The sequence below is a fragment of the Melopsittacus undulatus genome, chromosome 6 (assembly GCF_012275295.1).
Source record: "Melopsittacus undulatus isolate bMelUnd1 chromosome 6, bMelUnd1.mat.Z, whole genome shotgun sequence".
NCBI classification, from domain to species: Eukaryota; Metazoa; Chordata; class Aves; order Psittaciformes; family Psittaculidae; genus Melopsittacus; species Melopsittacus undulatus.
The window spans coordinates 15,336,196-15,360,190 of record NC_047532.1 but is presented as its reverse complement, the minus strand read 5'-3'; the positions used below and the strand labels follow the sequence as shown (position 1 = coordinate 15,360,190).

The window sequence follows — 23,995 nt, the reverse complement described above, 5'->3', positions numbered from 1 at the left end:
AGAAGTGTGTCTGGGAGCTGCACCCTGCTAGCTTGCATCAGAGATTGGTTCTTTAATTATTATCTCCCTGCTGAACAAGCAGAGTCTTCCCCCTGGTGGCAAGTAAAGAAGATGACTTTTACTTGCCAAATACCAATGATTCTTTCGCAGGCTATTATATGAAATAAGGAGCATCAGACAGGACCTGTCTTTTATTAGGTCAACTGATACAGCTGGGGATGAAAAGACAAGTTTGTAAAACACAAATCCTTTCCAGGGCTTACACAGAATTACTTCGAAGGCTGATACAACTTGAGAATAGTTTCTGAGTGCAATTTTGTTAATTTATTAGACAATGTGTAAGAGAAACAAAGGATAAAACCTGTGCAGGGTAATTGTAATGTGCAATAATCCCATTATTTCCACTGAGTCTTTGTCTTTTAGTGCCCAATTGAGTTTTGGTGTCTACAATCCCTTAAAGGCAGGCTGGTGTGGAAAGTAAAATTCATAATGCTACTGACAAGTAAAAAAGGGCTCAGTAGACAAGTTGGGTTTATTGTACACAACGATTTCCCCAAGTGAAGTCTTCAGACAGCTCTTCAACAATTATCTGTGCAAAATGGTCTGTGTTTGTTATAGGAAATTACAGCAAATGCTTTTTGGGCAGGATTTTTTTCCCTTTAGATGACTAGTTTGGTGGATGTGGAGAGAGCAGGAGGTGTGGTTTCTTTTGGCTTTACTAAGGGGTTTGACACTGTTTCCTATAGTATCCTCACAGACAAACTGATGAAGGACAAACTAAATAAATGGGCCAGGGGGAAAATGACAGAACCACTGGGCTGAAAGGGCCTCATCGCTCACCAGTGGGGTACCCCTGGGGATGCTAGTTTAACATCTTCCTTAACAACCTGCATCAACAGAGTCCCCTCTCAGCAAACTGGCAGATGATACAAAACTGGGCAGGGTAATTGATAACCAGATGTTGTGCTGCCATTCAGAAGGACCTCGACAGGCTGCAGAAATGGTCAGAGAGGGTTGTCAGGAAGCTCAAGAAAGGGAAACGCAAAATCATTTCCCTGGGGAGGAATAACCTGTGCACCAGTACAGGCTGGGGGTTGACAGTCTGGAAAGCAACCTTGGAGAGGAGGATGTAGGAGTCCAGGTGGAGAACAAGCTCACCATAAGCCAGCAATGCACTCTTGTGACAAAAGCAACCAACAGCATCCTGGGCTGCATTAGGGAAAGCGCTACCAGCAGGCCAAGAGAGGTGATCCACTCCCCCTTCTATCTTTTCAGTTCTAGTAGATCACCCAGCCCTCAACACTATAGGTAGTATAATAATGGCTGTATTGTAATTACATGGAAAACCAACTGTTGCCTTTTAATTACAAATAGGAGAAACCTTCTCCTGCTGTAGCATTCAACATTAATAACCACTGCAACATAAATATGTTCCCCCATCCTTAAGAACGGAAAGCAACGCCCTTCACCATAAAACACCGTCTGCATGCTTATGTTTAAAAAGGTTTAATTTTTCACCCAGGTACAAAAATACAGTACAATGTGATGGCAAGGCATTCGCCAAAAACATTCAAAGAATAAAAGGGGAAGCCCCATAAAGCTTTAATGTAACCCACCCATAACCTCACTTGATAAAACAATCAAAAGGTGAGTGCATAAGGAAGAAGTTTCTGCCCAAAGGCAAATAAAGATGAATCACACAGAGTTTTACACAAAAGTATGTTTGCAGAGCTAATATTTTCACATGCTACTTGGACATTCATGAAATTTATTCTACTTGGCTTTGTGGCAGAATTCATGGTTTGGGATACCTGACCCAGGAACATGCTCCATTCATAGGAATCCCCGGTAAAAACAGTGGGATCATGTAATAGCAGTGAGAAAAGAGAGATCCAACCCTGATTAAGTGTCAAAATGTTGGGTACTTCTAGTTACTCCAACCACGCTGTTTGTCTGCAAATGTTTTGCCCTACACTCCTCCCTTTTAACACCAAGTATCAATGGTTGCTCAAACACACAAACTGATGTGTTTGCACATTACCTAGTTGCAAATAACCATTACGGTACAAACTGCCAGGCAGAGGAGGAGATACCACTGTAACTGATGCATGTGTGTGAACTCCAAACGGGGTTTAACCTAACGCTGTTGACAGGAGAATTATGTCCCTTCAGTGCATCTACATTCTTGGTCTGTTTAGTTGTTTTCTTTTAGAGTTTTGAAGTGATGGAAAAGCATCTATCAGTGCATTCATTATAGTTCATCTCCCAGGTGTTTTTGCTTGAAAGCATCACCTGTTAGCTTCTCCTGGGCCTCCTTCATCCCTTGGACAACTGAAAGATTAGAAGAAGAGGTATCAGCTATTAAGCTCAAGATAAAAACATCAGGGTGAACTGGTAATTATGTGTTTTAAAACAACACAGTTACAGAATGTAGGTCTACAAAGTAACTTGTGGGTAAAACAGTCCTGCACCCTCTTCCCAACTGTTTGTAGCTGGATCATATGGATTATATGATTTTCCATGCCACATCTGGAGACAAAGTTTAGGTCCTATAGACATTCTAGTAGGTATGAATGTGAATCATGATTCTGACTATGGTTCCTCAAGGCACAAGAGAACCACTCACTCACGTGGTACCTGACAGCTCCCAGTTCTGCGGTAAAGTATCATCATTTTTCTCCACTCAAAAGTGAAGATATGTCCTCCACCTGGAGTTTCATCTCATTAAAAATGCATTTCAAACTCCTTTGCACATACCTTGATCAGCATTGGTATAGAAGTACTTGTAGCTGGGGTTTCCCTTCTCATTTATGATTTCAGGGTGGACTTTTCCACTGGGGTCTATGAAACAAGAAGCCAAGCATGAAATTTAGGTGGTAACAACAAGAACCCAGTCCCGTGAGTGGATATAACAGCTGTGGATGTTTTACCCATGAAAAGGATTCTGGGAATATAACCTCCATCAGGACTAAAAGCTTCATCCTTTGGCTCTTCATCATCCTACCACAGCAAGACAGAAGAGAGGGAACATATTAGCAAGATATCTAATAAAATACAATACACATTTTAAAGAAACAATCTACTGCCTTCAGATTCCATTTACCCTGAGCAATTTACATCTTGAACAGATGCTAAGTAACTGCACTCGTGCAGGAAGGATTATTTCTATCTAAACAAGTATCATTTGTGAAAATAGCATTTTTTTCTGTTCTGTCAATTTGTATTAAACACTCCACTTTGGTATAGAAATGTCTGATATATCAGGAGAGAATAAGTATAAATCCCTTTACTGGGGCAACAGAATGACACAAGGTACAAACTGTTAGAGACAATGGCAGAGAGCCAGGTTTAGAAACACAATTAAAATAACCAGACCGAAGAAAATCCTCCTTAAAACAATCAGCTCTATCCATCAATCCTGAACACCTATTCAGGAATGCAGGATTTAGGATGTACACAGAACAGGATGTAATTAGTTAAATAGGATTCCAAAGGTTTAATTATTAGGCAGTACCATGGATATAAATCAGAGGGCCGCCTACCTCAAGGTTGACCATGACAAAATTATGAGCAAGTTCAGAGATTTCCTTGGATTCAGCAAACTTTGGCTTCAGAGCTATTGAAGGGAGAAAAAGAAGAGGTGTGTAAAGGCAGTGGAAAGTATTTCAGGCTTTCAGGTCAGCATCAGAATCTCAACTTCATTCCTCCCTCTGGAGAGCTGGTGCTTTTCAATAAGCAGTGAGTAAATGGAATGTATGCATCCAGCCATTCCAGCCAGGCTCAGAACAGCAGGTAACTGAAGTACTCCTTGCTGGGCAGCCATATGATGAAGCCTGGCCAACAGACATATGAGGTCACATTGGAACCAATGGAACAGAAGCTAAAAGCTTCCTGTAAACCATTATTCTCACCAGCTCACCCTTTAAGCTTAGCTGTTATGCCCAGCTCGCTTACTTGCAACACTGAGAGATACAAAGCATCTCCTCTGAGGGACCACCATATGAAAATAAGGCAATTTACACTGAATTCTTGAAGGTAGCTCATTCTGTTCCTTTTTTTACAGCCAAGTGCAGTACTACAGATGTTATTTTGCTGGCATTTAGGCATGGCTGGCTTTTGGCAGTGCTAATAGGGAAAGCAGTGCTATATTATACTGCTCTAAATGAAATACAAATACCATTAGCTACGTTTTGAGTGCAAAGTTCATGCTTCTCATGGTTACATGTTTGGTATGCAAAGCCCATTGGAAATTTCAAGCGAGCTCTGGTGTTAAATACACTTACCTTTGCAAGCTCCACACCATGACTTGTGGATGATAACCATAAGGGGCAAACCACTAAAAAAAAGCAAGTAAGCAAGAAGATAGTCAAAGAAAGCTTATAGTTAAACCTCTAAACCACATTCATGTACAGTTTAACAGTTGAGACTTCTATGAGGCTAAATGTAACCAAAAATGAGAGATGTAAAGAGTGTGTTCTAAGATGTCTTGCAAAAAGGCCTTCCTAATCTTAAAACATGTATATTAATAATGTATTATACCTGGCAGCCAATAACTGCTTGTGGAAAGGAAGAGACTTTCTCTTTGGAAACCTTGCTCCTGTTAGGTTAGATTTGCTCAGATCCACAACTTGTCATGTTTTGTACTGGAAGTGGTTAGTGACACCAGCTGCTTGAGACACCACAGGATGGATTTTCATGGCTGCTGAAGGTGACCCAGTGAAAGTCATGTATCTGCTCCTCTTCCCTTTATGGTCTGTACCTTTCAGTCACCTCCTGTGACTGAGACCCTCCATCAAGCAGTCATCAAACACAGTAACCCAGCAAACCCCCTCCTGCCAGGCCAGCTTCCCATGTGTTGGTATACTGAAACAGATCTGTTGCAAATGTGACGTGTCAGGACTGAGAACGTATGGGATGGATGGCTGTGTAGAACTGCAACCTAAACAAAGCATGATGCAAAAGAACCAAAGTTATTCTTTATTATTCTCTCTCTCATCCCAAAGAATTCACTTGACCCCTATTACATATACTTAAACCAGGGATTAAGTTTCCACTGTCCTATGTTTTATTTAACCTTGTTCTTCAAAAAATGCCTTCAGCATTCCACCTTCTGATAAAGTCAAGCTTTAAATTTCCTTAAGTTCCTTTATAATATAAATACAGGATTTATTTATATTTATATTTATATTATATATATTATAAATCATTTATAAATATAAATTCCTTTATAATATAAATATAATATAAATACAGTATTGTGAGCTTAGAGAGAGGCCTTAAAGACACTACAAATTTCACCTATTTCCTGTCCTTAGTGCTGGTGATCCAGTGAATCCACCAGCTCACTGCTCCTGACTATTATGCATCAATTGCTTCTATCATCCAATTGAACCTGACTATGGTAATAAACTAAGGAACAGTAAGAACAAGGAATTGGGAATCTCTTCCTTTTTCTCTTAACAATAAATCCCTTAAGCTACGGAGAAATATCCAAGAGAAACTGGTAATGACAACATAGGTTCCAGAACAGTAAGAACAGCCTAGAACTAGGTGAAGGAAAGGAAGGAATCTAGAGAGAACACATTGCATGGGTGCTTCTTTCAGGATATACCAAGCAAAGCAAACTGTAACCTTTCTGCTATGTAAGCAGTTAAGTTAAATATACAGTAGAACTTTCACACACAGAAATTAAAAATGCCATTGCACAGAATGGCAATGAATTAATTACTAGCAGAATGTATGACTTTAGCTGTGGGTAGACGTGAAAGGAAATCTCTACTCAGCAGCAGTTATGGCCTTCAGAAGCAGGAAAGGGTGGAGGGGAAGCCATTAACATTTAGAGGAGCTCAAACAGAAGCCATTTAAAATTAACCAGTATGTTATCACCTTTGCATAGGACTCTACAGTAAGGAGCAAGAATACACATTCTAGTAAAGCTTGTATTGCATCAGCATCCTCTCCTTGATGATGAAAAAGCCCTTTTTAATTGCTTTCATATAATCCAACATGATTTTGCCTCTTTCTTGAAGAGGGGCTGATTTAAATCTGGAAAATACACATTGTTCTTATCATCAAGGATCAGTGCTTCATGAAGAAGAGTTCATGATCAGAAGAGTTCAATCACCTGGTAATGGGTGCTGCAACACACTTCATACAGTTAAGAGAAGTTTTCAAAACAGATTTTCAATGCAAGGACTCAATCCTGAAACACCGTCTTAATCAGTGAGAACTCACCGAAGGTGGATATACTGAATGTGTTTTCCCAGCTTCACTTGCTGTAATTTGACTGGTAAAGTCAACTCATTTACATCAAAGCCTTCTTGTAGTGATTTCTCAGTTCTGCAGTACCCTAGTCCACCTATGTCAGATAAAGAGCTGCTGTAACTGATGTACCCCTTCCTGCCCCACTTCACCATCTCCTCCTGGGTAGCACTACACATGCCAAGAAAATCAAAAGCCACAGTCTATTAGAATGAGGAAGCATCCACCAGAGAGTGAAAAGTTTATAATGAGCTATAGATGTAGTACAGCAAAGACTGGGATTGTTTGAAACTGAGCACAAAACTAAGTCACCTATCACAGCTGGCACAAACTTACAGGAGAGTTTCACCCAGAGCACTTTTCCTGTGAGAGAGCTCAATAATTAACTTTTTAAAGGTGCTTAATGATGACCTTGTAAAGAAAAGACACAGTGAGTTATTTCAATGAAACAGTCCCACAGGCAAATTAAGACTTTACTCCATTTAAGGCACACATTTTATTGTTAAACCTGAAACAGAGAGGTCCTAGTTTACTAAGCCAGCACCCTTCTGCAGTGCAGAGTTTGCAAATCTATCTCTTGGGTTCAGTGGGATTTTTTGATAGTCACATCCTAAAAACACAGCCTGTTCCAGTCCTAGACCTGAAGTCTCTTCTGCAGTTTGGCATCATCTGGAGATATCCTTGGAAAAACAACTTCTTATTCAAGACATACACATGCTAATGCAGAGAGGAAAAGTTTTCCCTATGGTCACTGCCTTCTGGGCTTCCATGTTCAGACGCTGTTTGATTACTGGCGTTTACAACTCCATAGGAGACTTCACTTGCTTGAGGATGCAACAGTAGCTCTTCTTTGTGAATGATGAAAGTGGGGACAATACAGAGTAATGGGGGACCAGCATCCCTAAAGGGATGCTCTTAGCAGTATGTCTTGCTGCAGGACACGGCATCATCCATCTTCCCAGAGCTACTGATGCAATAGATGGGGTCCACGCTCTACAGGGTCTGTGGCCTGTGAATGGACCACGGCCACTGCTGTGTGCTGCACGGGTAACAGGCTCACTGGATGCTGCGGCTCAGGTACTGTAGGAACATGCCGGCCAGCTGGGGCAAGTTCTCATCCCTGGGCTGCATCTTGGTGTAAGTGATGAACTGCCTCCGCAGCCGGCTCAGCTCGGCCATGCTCACCGGCCGGCTCAGCACCAGCCCTTCAGCGACACCGGGGACACGGACCACCTCCCCGGGCTGCGCCCCGCTCCTCTGGGCGTCCATGACGGCGGCCAGCACGTCCTGAGTGACACGGTCGAGCTGGTGAAGGAAGCTGGAGGACTGCAGGGGCTGGGTGCGGGTGGAACGGTGCGGCGGCGGCGGGGCGCTGTCGAACAGGGCGGCGCGGATGGCGTCCAGCGGCAGCGGCTCCTCCCCGTGCACGGTGAACAGCGGCCGGTCCCAGCGGTTCTGCGGGTCCGGAGCCTCGAAGGGCGGCTCGTCGGGGCCGTCGGGGCCGCCGGCGCAGTGCAGGAGGCAGCGCGCCGTGCCCGCCTGCCGCGCCGCGCAGTACAGCTCGTAGCGGATGCTCCGCAGCTCGTTACCGGCGTCCACGATCACCACGTCCCGCCGGCTCAGCCGCCGCTCCACCTCAGCCCGCAGCGCCGCCCGCCCGCCCTCCGCCTCGGCCACGACGTGCGCCTGCCGCTCCGGCCCGCTCAGCGCCGCCCGCAGCTCCGAGGCGCGGCGGCTCTTGCCGCTGCCCGCCCGCCCGCACAGCACCACCAGCGGCATCCCGCCGCCAGGCCGCCCCGGACGGGCACCGCCACTGCTTCCGCCCGGGTCGCTCCCGCCCCCCCATGGTCGCCCGGGCAACCGAGGCCTGTGCAGGCCCTGCCGGCGGGGAGCCGCGGGCTCGCGTGGAAACCCGCCCCGGAGCGCCGCGCAGTCCCCGGGCTCGGGTCTGGCGCTACCCGGCGGCCCCGCGGGAGGGCCGCGCCTCAGCCCGCGGCCGGCGCAGGGCCCCGAGGTGTCCTGGTTAAATCGCCATCGCACTGCGGTTACCCCGAGAACCACACACCGGCAGCTGTGTGATTACTGGGTCCCGCACACAGAGGACTTGAACCCAAGGCGTCTCCAGCATCTCTAACATATCCAGATTGTACAGTTCACAGAACTGGAACAGCAGTCTTGAAACCTCCAAGACCCCTGGCTCTGGTGCATCTCACTCGATGCAGTTTTCATCTCCTGGCCTATGGTCAGGTTTATTTTTCATTTGTTGTTGTTGGGTTTCTCCCAGTCCTTCAATTCAGTAACACTCAAACGCTGCTGAGCTCAAATCACAGAATGGTTTGGGTTTAAAGGGACCTTAAAGCTCATACAGTTCCAACCCCCGCAGGTTGCTCCAAGCCCCTGTGTCCAATCTGGCATTGAACACTGCCAGGGATGGGACAGCCACAGATTCCCTGGGCACCCTGTTCCAGCACTTGTGCACCCTCACAGGGAAGAGCCTCTTTTACGCATTCAATAATATATATGCCCATATATATGTAGGTAAAATATAAAGCAGCAAGCAGGTCTGTGTTTCTTTTCCAGTAACAAAAGGAGAGAGGGGTGCATTACACCTGTCCCTTGCTGCGGGGCAAAACTCACCCTGCCTAAACCTGAGAGCTCACCATCCCTCCCTCCTCCTCTGTCTCATTTTACAGCTTCTTCACCTTCACTGCAAAGCAATGCTGCCGTTACTCCTGCAAATACTGAGATCAGTTATTTTCTTGCACAAGGTTATCAAATAAGTGCTAAAATATCCAGTAACAAAAGCTTGTGAGACTTCTGGACTGTACCACCTGGGTTAATTTGGTGTCTGGAGTGTAGAACTCGCCAGATGGATCAGTTTGAGAGCACAATTCAATTAAGCAGCAAACCTGGAAGGCACCATGAACTTCTGCTTATGCCGGCACTGCCAGATCTAGGGTGTACATTTTAAAGTATGAGTGGAATTTATAAGCATACTATTTTTCCTTCTCACATTTTAACAAGAAACAGAAGAAATTCTGAGGGGAAAAAATGAGTCTGAATGTCTTTTATTTTAACCTTTCCATAGGGACAGTGTTCTTTTTAGAGTTTAAGCTTAACCCAGAAGAGGTTCTACTTACACAACTCACCACTTCACTACTGTCTGAAACTCTCCAACTCTATCTGCAGATGCTAACAAAGTGATTCTCGCATCTCACACTGAGGTCTCATCTATACAGGCACACTGAATTCTACCCAATTACTGTTACTCACACCGCTGAGTTTGAGCAGAGTAAGTACTACTAAAATATGTGTTTGTGGGGTTGAGAACCACATCTTTCTTTACTATAAATACTCAAGTATTCTCATTCTAAAGACACACTAGGACTTCAAGGCTAGGTTGGACAGGACAACATGGTCTAGTGAGAGGTGTCCCTGCCCACAGCAGGAGGGCTGGAACCGAATGATCTTAAGATCCTTTCTAACCCAAACCATTCTGTGATTCTGTGATTTCCATCATTTAATTAGACTGCAGTGATTAAACCATGTTGGTGCTTCAGCAAAGTTAACAACACTATTTTCTCTCTAACAAGCTCCTAACAGTCTCCTAAACCACTTTCATGTTTGCTAATAATTACTATTTTCTGTGGCTAAATTTGGGATTAATACAGAACTGCATCCAGAGGAGGCCACAAAGATGCTTGTAGAGCTAAAGTGTCTCTGCTATGGAGCCAGGCTGTTCAGCCTGGAGAATCCTCTGGTGAGAACTCAGAGCAGCTCCAGTCCTTAAAGGGGCTGACAAGAAATCTGGAGAGGGGCTTTGGACAAGGGCCTGTAGGGACAGGCCAAGGGGAATGGCTTTAACCTGCCAGAGAGGAGACTGAGATGAGCTCTTAGGCAGAAGCTCTTCCCTGTGAGGGTGCTGAGGCGCTGGCACAGGGTGCCCAGAGAAGCTGTAGCTGCCCCATCCCTGGCAGTGTTCAAGGCCAGGTTGGACACAGGGGCTTGGAGCACCCTGCTCTAGTGGAAGGTGTCCCTGCCTGTGGCAGGGGGTTGGAACTGGATGAGCTTTAAGGTCTTTAACCCAAACCAGTCTGTGAGCGTATGTTAAACCAGGGAAAACCTATTGTTCTGTCTAGGAAACACTTTTAGAAAGCTTTTCTTTTTGCTTTTTTAAACTACTAAAACACGCTTTGTGGCGAGCTTCAGCACATTTTAAAAAGCATTACACATCACATTAGGGAGCATATTTAAAAGTAACATACCTGGCTGCTGCCTCTTTCTTCCCATCTTCCAGTGTTCTCCAATGGATATGATCTCCAAAACCTGCCAGAGAGAAGGGTTTATAAATGCTGCACAATTTACCATGCCAACCAACAGAGGAAATCAGTCCAACCCTTACGAATATTTCCAACTCATTTTATGTTTTTCTTAAAGCCAGCTGTACTCCCAGCCCTGGAAAGACTTCTGCAATGACCTATAACCTACACAGTCTTATGAGGAATCCCACTGAAACTAATTAGCAAAAACATACCACTCTCATGAATATTTGATATATATGCAGACAACACCAAAATCCCTTAAACAGAGATTAACAGTGAAGGGCCTTCTGATTATTCCCCATTCTTTTTCAGTCTGTGAACACTTATTAACTGATTAGTGACATATTAAATATGTCAGCATGTGGCTTCCAAACTCCCACTGAATGTGAAGTAAAGGAAGCCTTAAAAATTCCCAGGCCAGCATATGATCATCAATTGCTCTAAAACTGTGGTGCTCAGTATTAGTGATGATGATCTCATCCAAGATTAAGGAAGCACACCAGTGCCCAGATGTCTGTTACAGCAATGGAATGACGCAGGGATTATTTTATCCCCTTTCCAGATAACAAATCTGTTGTGTCAGTTGAGATAATGGTGAATGAGTGTACATTTGACAACTGCAATACAGGGACCACCAGGGTTTTTGATCCTGTAGCCAGCACAGCAGATGGCCAAAAGCCACATGTAGAGTTGGGACAAAGTTGTTCATATAGGACTCCCCTGGACAACCTCCTCAGAGGTCACACAGCTCCTGTAACGCAGGGCAATGCTGGACAACCAAACATCAGCCTTGGCTTCCCCCTTCCCATCACTGAGGGTTTGGATTAGTCAGCAACCCCCAATACTCAGGGGGTAGATTTTGGGAGCTACACAGGGGTCAGCAACCACAGATTGCCCGATGCTGACACCGGGGAAAGTGAACATTGTGTCCAGTAGACAACTATGGCAAAGAAGCAGGAGAAAGCCCAAAGGAGGGTGAGCAAAACCTCATGGCACTTTAGCTCAGCATCCAGGAGCCTTGAACAGCTGGCACAAGATTTTTATTACCTTATCTTACACCTGCTAGGAATGACTGTGAACATACATGATGCAACACAGCAAATATTGAGTTGTGCGAGCAGTAAGGCGGGGATGCCTTGCTCATGTCCAATCACATGTACCAACGGCAGAGGCAGGTTCGGACACGAGGCTATGTTGGCACCCATAGAATGGAGAAGAGCAAAAACCAGCTGCATTAGCGAAAGTCAAGTTTACTCAGAATATTGACACGTCAGCTATTTCATTCAAAGGCCAACACATTCCCTGTGAGGGTGCTGAGGCGCTGGCACAGGGTGCCCAGGGAAGCTGTGGCTGCCCCATCCCTGGCAGTGTTCAAGGCCAGGTTGGACGCAGGGGCTTGGAGCAACCTGCTCTAGTGGAAGGTGTCTCTGCCCATGGCAGGGGGTTGGAACTGGATGAGCTTTAAGGTCTTTAACCCAAACCATTCTGTGAACCTATGTTAAACCAGAGAAAACCTATTGTTCTGTCTAGGAAACACTTTTAGAAAGCTTTTCTTTTTGCTTTTTTAAACTACAACACACTTTGTGGCGAGCTTCAGCACGTTTTTAAAAGCATTACACATCACATTAAGGAGTGTTTCTTTTGAATGAAACTCATCTGAGGCATTAAAAGGGAATGGCTGAGATCGCCACCACACGGCTTTGCTCTCATTGATCGAACTGTGCTACTACCAGCCCTGAAGAGATGGATTTATCTCCAAGACAGACGAAAGCCACGACCCCGGGGTGAAGCTCAGCACCCTGGCACACCCTTATTGCACTAGCTATTAGACATGGCAATTACTCAGGAAGGCCTCGGCGAGCCAGAGGAGAGGTGAGGAGCGGTCACTAAGGAAAAGGGAAGCCGAGGGCAGAGCCATTCATTGCCTGCCAGGAGCCGGCGGCAGCGGCCGGCAGAGCTTGGGCTGTGCTTATCGGGACGGGTGGCACTGAGGGGCTGCTCCCCCGTCTCCGCGCCACGGAAAAGCGGGACCCCTTCAAAGGGAAACTCCTCGGGAACAGAACCCCAACGGTAAAGACCGCGACAGGACCCCACCGTCTTCAAAGTCTCCCTGTGCGCTGCCAGGCCGGACCGTCCCCACCACCAGCACCCCGCTCCCCCCCCAGTCCAGTCCGTCCCAGCGCACCCTGACAGGAGCGGAGAGGAACACCCGAATAAAAAGTATGCCTGACCCTTTCCGAGCCCCTCCGCGGCAGAGGCGGCGGAGGCCGCCAGCACCAGGCACAGGCAGAAGATGGAGGCTGCGGCGGGCTGAGCCTTCATGGTGTCGGCGCGGGCAGCGGTCCGGCCCCCAACCTTTCCAGGCAGCACCGCACAGCTAAGGTGGATTTTTTTTCCTCTCTTTTCTTTTTTTCCCTTTTTTTTTTTTTTAAAGCCCAGGAAGTGATGTGAGGCGGATGTGGGCGGTGCGATGCCCTCCCGTCTGCTCGGGGATGGAGGGGAGGCTGGAAGGGGTGTCTGATACTAGAGAGTGAGGTCTCTTAGCCTTCTGAGGGGTCTCAGTCCTTTGTGTCTCGGACGGGGGAGCTCAGCTTCGCGCAGGCAGCCCAAGCCGCTGGGGCGGGAGTACCTCAGGCACACCGGGACCCCACAGCCGTGGTTACCCCCGTGGGAGCGGGCAGCGAGGGGCGGGCTCCGGGTTTACGTTCTCCTCCCAGATACATCCTTTTGTCCCGCTACTCCCCAGAGCTGCCCAGCCGGTTGGGGCGGTAAAACCGACCGCAAGCACCTGTGTGTGAAGGAAGGCGAGCAGTGGCGGCGGGTCCGGAACCATCACGTCCCGGTCCGACGGGGTGCGGGGCGGTACAGGTCCACAGGGACTCCAAGTCCCATAAAGCATTATAAGGGCTGTGTACGCCTTCCCGCCCTATATGCAAATATACCTCCGTGGCTCTGCCAATCCTCGGGCGCGCTGTCGTCGTCACGTGGCGTGGGGCTTCCTTTCTCTGTGCGCCTCTCTTTCCTTCCTCGGCCGCCATCTTGTTCTCACCGCGTGTTGGGCTGCGGAGGATCCGCCGGACTCAGGTCAGACTTTCCCTCGCCCGCCGGCACCGCTCCGCCGGTGCGGCCCCCGCTCTCTTCCCCTGCTGCCTCCCGGTGCGGGGCGGCCGGGGCGCCGCGGCAGCTCAGTCTCCTGCCCTATTGCATCCTTGCCCGCCTCGCTGGGCCGTGACTGGGCCGCGGGTGCCGGCTGCTCACTGAGGAGAGGCTGGGGAGCGAGGCCTGGCGCCGGGAGGCAGCATGGTGGGGACTGCCCGGGTGGACCCCGGCTGTCCTCTGGAGCGGCGGTGCCGCTGCCGGGCGGGTTGCGTTTGCTCAGAGGGACGGGGCCTTGATCGCCTTCCATTCCCCGCGCCTTGGGGCGGCCAGCGAGCCGCCCTGCCGGCCCGAGCCGCTTCTCCCGCCGCCCCGATGGAGTCCCATCGTGTGCTGATTCCTCTCGGCCGTGCTGTGGCCTCATTGGGCCCTCTCCTTATCACTTCCCTGGCACAGTGCACATGCAGGGAGGTTTTTTCTCTCATCGATGGGGTCACTGATGATTTACTGGGGCAGAGCAGCGAAATATCCTCGTTGTGTTGGAAGGCTTAAGGTGTTTTCCACGTGTTACAGATTTTCAAGTCTTTCAAATTTGAAGATCCTATATCTGGGCCATTGGATAAGCCACTTAGTCGACTAATTTCTCAGTCATTGAACTGAATGAATAGCAGCCTGGGGTTCATACAGAAAATCTGTGAAGTTATGATCTTCATTCACAGTTCAGAGCTGGCTAATTACCTAAAAATGTCAGAGGTTCAGTAGCTGGAGATAGTAGTCAAAATAGCATAGTGATGAGTCTTTGGGCTCTCTTATGAATAAAGATGTTTAAGGAGTGGTTATGCTGTACGTGTTCATTTGGGTCTGTTCTGAATCAGTAGTTCAGTCAGATGGTTCCAGCAGTAAACTGACATGCTTGGAAATGTACAGCTCCTACTGCAGGCTGATGCAGAATGAAACATGCTGCTGCTTTGCCTTATCGTGGTGCAGACAGTTCAGCTAAACATACTGCTGCTGGGCCACTTTGTGTTATCTAGGTGATGTGGCGTTAAAGCTTTTTGTTTATGTGTATTAATTTGATGCCCTGTTTTGGTGAAGTTTAGAACCCCCCTGCAAGTCTGAGTGCTTTTAAAATGGATTGTTCATGTGTTTTCTTAATATTTTGATGGTTAACTTGTATCACATTCTTATTCTTTAGTTGCAACACTATGAACCAAGAAAAGCTGGCCAAGCTTCAAGCGCAGGTCCGAATAGGAGGAAAGGTAAGAAAACCATCGGACAAAAACTGTTCTCTGTAAGTTACAGGTTGAAGGAGAAACATCTCTGAAACCTGTTTTACAGAATACAGGCCTTAGTTCATAGGAGGGGAGGGATACAGGGGTTTTTATGTCATCTGGATTGTAGTACTGCTACCAGAATTCTAATTTTCATTGAGTTCACAATTGCTTGATGAGTAGTTTCCAGCACGTAAGCTTGCTTTATAATTCAATGACTTGTTGTGACCTGTGAAAGCTCAAACTGAGCTTACCTGTTGGTTGTTCCGGTTCTGCCATTCTCATCTCCCTGTCGGGGAGTTTCCTCCCTTTGTGCCAGCTCCGGGGCTTATCTGACTCTGCACTGAGGTTTTTTCTCTGAGCCAGCAGGTAGCTAATGTGACACACAACCAAAAGCATGTAGTTTGTTCAGTGTGGTGTTCATCCCCTAACCATAGGCGGGGTTGTACAAAAGTTTGCAGAGTAGACATTCCAAAATTGCTGTCTGTGGAACAAGGTGTTAATTACTGGCTTACAAAAGCATCATCTTTGTAAATCAGTGTAGTTGTGCTTCATCTTGGGGAAAAAAGAAAAATTCTTTCTTATAAATTGCTTAATATATATTGCTTAATAAAAATAGTTTCTCTAATCTGGCTTGTAGGAAGGAAGAGCACTGGTTTGGTGGTTTTTTTAGTCTTTTGCTCTTAAGAGAAACCTTAACATTGAGACTGACAACTAAAGCTGTAGTTAAAAAGAAATGAGAGTTTTTGACTACAGAACTTAACAGATCTGTTGCTTAGAGCATGATATGGCTTTAAAAATCAGTGTTGTGACGTTTTGAGCATAGCTGACTCTTGTCCCTTCTTTTCCAGGGTACAGCTCGTAGAAAGAAGAAGGTGGTGCACAGAACAGCTACAGCTGATGACAAAAAACTTCAGAGTTCCCTCAAAAAGCTGGCAGTAAATAACATTGCTGGCATTGAAGAGGTAGTGATAAATATTTCCTGTCTGAAACTGAATTCGCTGTCTTGTTTTGGTGGTGGTGTTTTTTTAACAACAGTTTTCCTGCAAAAGGTTTGGTTACTGATATGTAAATGAGACTTGTTGTCTCATTGTCTCATTCTCAGTTGTCTCATTCATGTTAAGGAATGCATGCCTGGAGAAAGAAGGGATAAGGTTCTGCTGGCCAGATAGGGGTTATAGAAGCCAGTAAGCTGTTTGTCATGTATGCACTTTCCATTCATTGCAAAACAGAACTCTTTGATTCTTCACTTCATGAACTTGATTATCTACTCTAGAGAGCAGTAAACACACATGTACTATGCAGGCACATTCAAAGCAAGAGTCAGAATATAAGGAAAAGCTTGAAAATGCCTGGAGTAAGGGCTTGTGACTCTGTGTTATCAAAATAAGGCTTTTTTGCTGCATGAAAATTGCCAGAATTGTTTGTCGTGGTCACAGGAGGTGATGGTTCTTAGAGCACAGCAGAGACTCTATAGAACCAGCTGCTTCTGTGTTAATATAATTAGGAATATAAGTGAGTCAGATATTCCTCCAATATTTTTATCTTGCATGTATAAAACATGAAGTGAAACACTGGTATTTTCCATAACACTGGTGATGGTGATGCCCATACATGGGAGGAGAAGGTGTTTCTTCATCATGAACTCAATATTACTCTTGCACTTAGTTAAAGAAGCACAATATTTAATCTGTGATTAATTAAGCAGGATTGCACGGTGCCTCCAGAGGTCAATTAGTGCATACCTGTCTTCCAAAGGCAAATTCAGATCCAGTGTACAAGCCTGGTTTGCCTGTAAGTTTTCATAACTGCTACAGAAATGCTTCAGTTTGTTTTCTTAAGCTTGATAGATACATGCTGAGTTAAACGATCCCAAAGACGCAGTTTTTCTCTGAGTGTATTTGGGTGTTTTTTCTTTCACGTGGAAAATAAGATCTTCATTCTGACATAGTTACTAAGCATATTAAATGTCTTGGTGTGAAGGAAGACAATACAACATGCTTCTGCTTTGATAGCTAGGTACATAATTTCAGTATGTTATATTTAGGTGGACAAAAGTTGACCTTGGAATACTTTGTGTAGATGGAAGAGTTTGGGGGAGGCTGGTAATGTTGAGTCAAACATTAGTAACATCTGTGTGCTTTTTAAGAGACTTCTAAGTTAAGAGGATGACTGTGCTTGAAGTCTTTACTGTTTCCCTGTGTGCAAAGGACAGGACATCCTTCAGTTTTGCAGGAAAGCAGCACCTGTATTTCCTGTTCAAAATGTGTTTTGAACTCTGCTGCTGTGTGAAGATTGCTAACTTGCACGGTTTTGGATTTAGGTCTCTTCTTTAGTTCCCAAATTTCTGTTTCCTTCCTCTAACTTCTACTAAAACAAATTCTTGAGAGCTTTGTCACATCATTTTATTACTGCTGCTTGTTTAGATGGGCAGACAGTTATTTTCCACATAACCATTTTTTTTTATCCATGCCTGAAGGAAAAACCTTTTTAACTCCCCATTCTGTCTCTCTTTAGGTTAAAAAAACATAGCATAGGCCCATGCAAATATGTCTGTATAAACTTTGACAGTAGGAGCAAAACAGGTTGCTGTACTGGCTATGAAACGTAATTATTAGTGATTCAGAAGACCAGGGAAGAGGAAGAGAGCAGGATCATTGTACAATGTGCTTAGTCTTTAGAGAGTCATCTTAGAATTACTTGGCAGGCACAGAAGGCTGTTCTAGTGCAGTTGGTACATAAACCTCCAGTTCAGTGTGTGTATATGTGTGGGACCCATCCTTGCCTCAGGCAGCTTCAGCAAATAGGCCAGAGAGTGACTCTTGTGCCTTTGCCAATTCTGCAGAAACAATGTTTCCCTGATAGGTGACACAGATAGCTGTGAATGCTGATGGCTTAAACTGATGTGGCGAGGCTGCTCTGACAGAGCTTTTAGTTTGTAAAGAGTTGCCAAAGAGCTGAAGGCTTTGTGGGTCTTTTTTTCCCCTAGGCATTCCTGATACAAACTTGTTTATACCTTAGAGTCTAATAACCTATGTGTGAGTTTTGCCTTTGTTATGAATGAACTGTGTGATACAGTCCTTGCATGTTTATTACTTGGTATTTAGATATTTTATGAAGGAGCCATAGCTCTTTAAATTCTACCTTTTGATGTAGTGTGTACAAACCCATATTCTACCATTAACTCTTGTTTTACTTCCAGTTTAAGTGGTGTAACTCCAGATGCTTTTGTCTCCTCTAGGAGGAGTGCTAGTCTTGTAAATTCTGTTTTAATATTTTAATGGTTTTAAATATAGGATTGAATTAGTAATTTCTCATGCTTGTTCAACAAGCCGTTGCAGCATTTTGGTAAAGGTTGTTAATATATTTATACAGGTGAACATGATAAAAGATGATGGAACAGTTATTCACTTCAACAACCCCAAGGTTCAAGCTTCCCTCTCTGCTAACACTTTTGCAATCACTGGTCATGCAGAAGCTAAACCGATCACAGAAATGCTTCCAGGCATCTTAAGCCAGCTTGGTGCTGACAGCTTAACAAGTCTCAGAAAGTTAGCTGAACAATTCCCAAGACAAGGTAGGTCTCTTTGGAATCTTTTATCACTGATTGAAAGAGCATAGGAAGTATTAAAAGATTTAACCCAAATTTAACAACAGTATGTGTGACAGAGTGATCAAAAGCATGCGTGCTTTTATTTATTCATCACTGTTTTGTAAATATGGGGGGGGGCACTTTCTCAGGCATGCTGTGATTCCAGGTGTACAACTGTGGGTGACAAAATACTTAGGAAAGCAAGGGAATTGATTCAGTTTTCTGTGTTCATACAAAACATTTCTTCTGTGGAGATAGAGGAAAAAGTGTTCTTCATCTTCTACTCTACAATTCCATTTGGAATTAAACCAAGACTTACTAAAATGAAATAAAAATCAAAAATTTGATTTTGTTCTATTTATTTGTGAACTATTGGGGATCATGGCGTGTATCTGTGTATGTGGTATAAATGGTGTAGTTTTACAGGTAAGAAATGGAGTCTGGAGACAGTTCCTCTTTAGACTGTTAGGGCCATTAAAAAACCTGCATATGTTGTAGTTGTCTTTTTATTGAACTGAAAAATACATTATCTGTTCTAATGTTTTCAACAAAGAGTTACTTTTAATGAATAATTTTAATATATATTTCATGTTGAGTTGAATTGAAAGTAAAGGGCTTGTTTTTTTTCTTCTCTGCTAATATGCACTTACCTTTTAAATTTTAGAAGATGGATCCTCTTAAGTGTATCTCTTTGATACAACCTTGGTACCAGTAGATACCTGCTGTGCTTTCTTAAGCCAGTACAGAAAGACCAATAAGAAATAGCACTTTCTTCTATGTTTTAAGTTCTTGCATTTCTAGATTACTTGCAGTATGTCTGTGACTTACAGAGATGGGGTTTGATGCAGAACCCTTAACAGGGAAATACTTTTTCCTCCCGTTGTAGCTTTTTGGTAATTGAATCATATGATATTGTCATCCCTAACTGGTACCACTTTATTATTTTGTTGAAACACGTGACTTCAGTTAAAGATTGTCATGTGTGTTTTTTCTGTATCATTTGATCTTTTGCTAGCCCTCCATTAATACCATAGCATTTGAAAATGGCTCTGCTAATACTGTGGTGTAAAAATGTTCACAAGTAGACCTTTTGGTCATGCTGTTGATACCCAGCCATTGATGTGTTTGTCACGATTATGGGCTGTGGAAATGCTTTCTTTTTTCAGATGTATGTTGGTTTTATGTTCTGTGATTGTCCCTAATTCTGTATAATGAGAACTCGGCATCAAACTTCTTTTTATAGTGTTGGATAGTAAAGCACCAAAATCTGAAGATATTGATGAAGAAGATGACGATGTTCCAGGTAGGCACATATACAATTATGTATCTATTTAATGTATAAATATTCATGCATTTAAATATTTAGCTCTTGATGATACCACGCACATGCCAAGGGATACTTCATATACTGGGAAGCATTAAAACATGACTCTGGATTCCGGGTGTTGAAAAAATGTTTATCTTGTGTAAATTGCTTTACTCTTGAGCAAAATAGGTTAAAATCCTTTCAGTGACACTGAAGAGGTGGTCAAAATACCCAAGCAGAGTTTTAGGGCTGCAGAATTACACAATTGGCCCAATCATTAGATTGTCTTTAAGTCAGTGTCTGGGGTGGGGGGGTTTATTTCTTAGGTCAGTGTCTGTAAGTTTCTCTAAATAAACATTGCAAATTCTTAATTTCTCAGTGAATAATTGTCTGTCAGTCACCACATTGTGCTGTATCCATCAGTGTGGTGTATTAGCTAAAACACACTGGGTGGGCCCAGAGATACAATTACTCATGCTCTGGCACTCTGGTGTATTTTGTTGTGACCTTGCATAAAATTCAGTTCTCAAATTCTCTGCTGCCTGGAGTACAGCAGTTAATAGGTGCCTGACTTAGGTGCCGATGGCTCAGGCAGCCAGTAGAGCACCTGTGAAAATCAGGTTTTTATCACTTCATGCTAGAACTTCCACTCTTAGGAGTGCTCCTGCATTTTTAGTTCTTTGTGTGTGTTAAACTGTATTTTCTAAAGCCTTTTGAAATCTGCCCATTAAAAATTATGTACATAAGTATAGTTAAGAACTACTTAACCTTTCCTATAATGTATACATTTTCACTAAACTTACAAAGGTAGTGTTAATGGGAATCACTGCATTAAATATCTTCATCTCTTTCAGATCTCGTAGAAAACTTTGATGAAGCATCAAAGAATGAAGCTAACTAAAACATCCATAGTTCTGGAAGCTGGCATGGACTTAAGAAATCAGCTATGTGGTTCCAAAGTTTTAAAGAAATGGAGAACATCATCTGTTAATAATTCAGTAATATAAATATTTTGTATTTTTATGATGCTGTTTGTTCAGCATTTTCTGTCAGTTGATTTTGCATTTTGCACTTACTCCCAGGATCTACTCTTTTGGTCAAAAAGAAATGTCAGTGCAGTTTGAGGGGTGTGTGCATGTGCGTGTGTGTATGTGTGTGGGTGTACATATAGTGGAGGACAAATTGGAGAACACTTATTTAACCTTTTCCCCTTTTCCTTTGGAAGTAGAAATAGAATTGACCTTTAGCATTGTTACTTTTGATGACAATGGAATAGTACACGGAAGGTAGTTGAGATGAAAACTTTGTCCACATTTTGTGACCTGAAGGCATCACACCATTAAAACTTGGGTTTCATTTGCTGTTAACTATTGTACTTGCAGATGTTTCTCATCCCTGTTGCACTGTCCACGTGATACTTGCTATCAACCTTGTGTTGATCCCAGATGATACCGAGGACAAGCTGTATTACTGGCCTGTTTGGTGCAGTAACTTCTTAAACAAGAGAACTTGGTCTTGGAAAAGGTGCTTTTTTTGTTTTTAACCTTTCTCAACTTCTTTCTTTTTTTTTGTCATCTCTTTAATCTTTTGACACAAGCTGATGTTTGACTCCTTCTGTGTAATCTTAGCAGTGTGTTCTCCTCTTGATTACGTAGAGCATTCCCCATGTCAAAAGGAAAACAAATACCTTGGTCATCTACTATCAGGTCACTTCCTAAACTTGGAGGTCTAGTCAGTAACAGTCTAGTGCACCACTTTTGCACAGTAACAGATTTTTGCTTGAGTAACTTCAAGCTGTTCTCTTGGCATGACTGCATTTACTAGCAGCTGATGATCCACTGTCATTCTTATGGCACTAGGGTTTAAATGCATCATGTGGGCAGTGTTTAAGGTGGAAGAAGTTGTTGACATTTTGCCTTGCCTCCTGCTGGGCAGTTTGTGCAATGACTGGCTCTAAAGGGATCTATTTTTTTTTTTTTGCCTGTAACTTACCTTTGCCTATAACCTACCTCTAGGTTTGGTGTCATCTTTTGTAGCAGCTTCTTAAAAACCAGAAATGCTCCTCAGGCCTAAGGAGGACATTAGGAGGTACTGTTGGTACAGTGCAGTATTTATGACCTTTCTTTAAAATGCTTAATGTGAACCTGTTTTCTCGGAGGCTCTTTCAAGGTTCTTGATGTAATGTGCTTTACAGTATAGTTAGACATCATCGTAACCTGTGTCAAGGGCAGCTGTGGCTTAACAAAGCCAGTTTGGGGTTGTTTTTTTTCCTGTACATCTGTCACTTAACTATGGCTTAATTGGAACATATCAGCTTTTTATGTAGGCTCATATGTTAGAGAACTGTAAATGTACACGGTAAAGAGTACATGAGCTCTGGTGACATGATCAGAAACCCACGAAAGCAGAGCTGTAGTGGTTCGTCACCTGAACTCCTTAGTTTATTTTATAGGCTTTATTTCGTTTTTCCTGTTGTTTTATATACTACATGGATCTTGCTACAAAATAAAGTAACAGTACAAAAGAGGAAGTGCTCCTTCTTGTGTGTTATCTCCTCTTCCTACCAGTAGTAACTGAGGAATGATGGACAGATGCAGCAGCTGTTTCAAACAGCACAACATCCTCACATATGGTAACTGAGGAAGATAGATGCAGGACTAGGGGGGATCCTGTTAGAGCTTTAGGATATCACACTCCCATATACCTACTCTCCTGTTTTCCCTGCCATGTTGAATGAAGCTTTGGTTTGTTGTATGTCTTATCTTAAATCAGCTGCAGATGCATTTGTTCTGTGTTTAAGGAAGAGGTGTCTTCACTAATGTGTGCACAGGCATGCTGAACTGTTTTGCTGCCTCTGCAAGCTCAGAAAGCAAATGAAGGATACTAAGAAATAGGTATTTGCAGTGTTCTTCCATTTGCTGAAGGGGCATGAGTAAAGGATGTTTTGAAGTAGCAACTGTACTGAGTTCATGTATAGGGCATCCCCTCCCCTAAATAGTAATCAGGCACTGAGAATTCGTGCTCATTGGTTTCTGATAGAGGAAGTATGTCAGAAGTAATTTTGCGAGAGATTGAGAGTAAGCATTGGAAACAGTGATTTGTAAGTTTCTATAGTTGAACTTTCTGATTCCTACAAAATACTCATTTAAGTTTTGCTCTTGGTCATGACAATTTACTTGTTAAACCCTCACTTTTTCCTATGTTTGGCAACCAGTAAACTAACTAAATATGCTAGCTGATGTAGTTATATTATCTTCAGTTTTTTCACTGTATCTGGAAACAGTCAACCACTTATGATTTGCTGCTGGAAATACTAGAGCTTATCAATCATTAAACTGATTTTAATTAAAAGTAACCCATCAAGGCTGTTGTGGGCAAAGCTCCTTTTCTTTGTATTTGTTCATGGTATAAATCAAACAGTATTTGTACGTACTGATGGAAATGCAAAGTTACTGAAAGTAGTTCTGGGGGTATTGGTACAATAAAAACTCCCTGCACAAAGATGAACATCAAAATGTTCTTTGCTTGACTTGAAGCGTGATAACCACTATTTCTGAAGCTCTTGAGCTTACTTGCTCACTATTTAAACACTGTTGATATATAAAAGTCACTGGTAAAGATATTAACACACTAAATAACTTAGCTATGATTTAAGAATCTTGGCTAAGATTTAAGGAAGATAGAGCAGAAAGTAAGTTGAAACATCTCCTGCATCCATGAGAATCAAAGCTGAATTAATGAAGGCCAAAGAATTAAGAACTTGGCAAATGTGTTAGATGGCAAATGCTGGTCTTCTTTCTCTGGCTGCTGGTGGATTTGTGTTAGGTCCCTGTTTATAGGTGGGAAATCTGGGGCTGGCTGGCTTCTCCCAAGTGCATAAAAAAGAAAACCCTTGCAGTTGTGATGCATTTGCTGTATGGAAAAAAATGCTCATGTATGATGTTAGTGATGCTGGAGACCTGGTACTGAGTGCTGGAAGGGGATTTCTCATGCAGCATTTTAAAAAAAGTAAGTTTGCAGCTAGGAGTGTTGGTAGAGTGGAAGGAGTTGGTACAGACCCCATGCTCAACATAAAATACAGACCTTGGGGGAGGGGGCAGAAAGGTGTGGGTTTGTTTTGAGGTTTTAGTTTTTGTTGTGCATTCTT

At 43.7% G+C, this 23,995-nt stretch overlaps 3 protein-coding genes across 5 annotated transcripts; 1 reads left to right on the top strand and 2 right to left on the bottom strand.

The window, feature by feature from the left end:
• Positions 1 to 1,490: 1,490 nt before the first annotated feature.
• Positions 1,491 to 13,636, bottom strand: TXNDC12 (thioredoxin domain containing 12). Of its 2 annotated transcripts, none has more exons than XM_031050662.2 (7): positions 13,372 to 13,636; positions 10,527 to 10,587; positions 4,284 to 4,336; positions 3,543 to 3,616; positions 2,931 to 3,000; positions 2,758 to 2,841; positions 1,491 to 2,331 (listed from the first exon to the last, which is right to left on the bottom strand). In XM_031050662.2, exons 1-7 carry the CDS (start codon positions 13,619 to 13,621, stop codon positions 2,252 to 2,254), a joined length of 672 nt encoding a protein of 223 aa, XP_030906522.2. In that variant the 5' UTR covers positions 13,622 to 13,636; the 3' UTR covers positions 1,491 to 2,251. The 2 variants fall into 2 exon arrangements, with proteins under 2 accessions (XP_030906522.2, XP_005151180.1); XM_005151123.4 differs by lacking the exon at positions 13,372 to 13,636 and adding an exon at positions 12,815 to 13,318.
• On the bottom strand, positions 6,727 to 8,051 carry KTI12 (KTI12 chromatin associated homolog). Its single transcript, XM_034063779.1, has one exon. The coding sequence runs from the start codon at positions 8,038 to 8,040 to the stop codon at positions 7,318 to 7,320; it is 723 nt and encodes a 240-aa protein (XP_033919670.1). The 5' UTR covers positions 8,041 to 8,051; the 3' UTR covers positions 6,727 to 7,317.
• On the top strand, positions 13,531 to 23,352 carry BTF3L4 (basic transcription factor 3 like 4). Of its 2 annotated transcripts, none has more exons than XM_005151125.3 (6): positions 13,531 to 13,667; positions 14,875 to 14,938; positions 15,802 to 15,915; positions 18,326 to 18,527; positions 19,786 to 19,845; positions 20,703 to 23,352. In XM_005151125.3, the coding sequence occupies exons 2-6, from the start codon at positions 14,885 to 14,887 to the stop codon at positions 20,747 to 20,749; spliced, it is 477 nt and encodes a 158-aa protein (XP_005151182.1). In that variant the 5' UTR covers positions 13,531 to 13,667; positions 14,875 to 14,884; the 3' UTR covers positions 20,750 to 23,352. The 2 variants fall into 2 exon arrangements, with proteins under 2 accessions (XP_005151182.1, XP_030906523.1); XM_031050663.2 differs by lacking the exon at positions 13,531 to 13,667 and adding an exon at positions 14,543 to 14,713.
• The last annotated feature ends 643 nt before the right edge of the window (positions 23,353 to 23,995 follow it).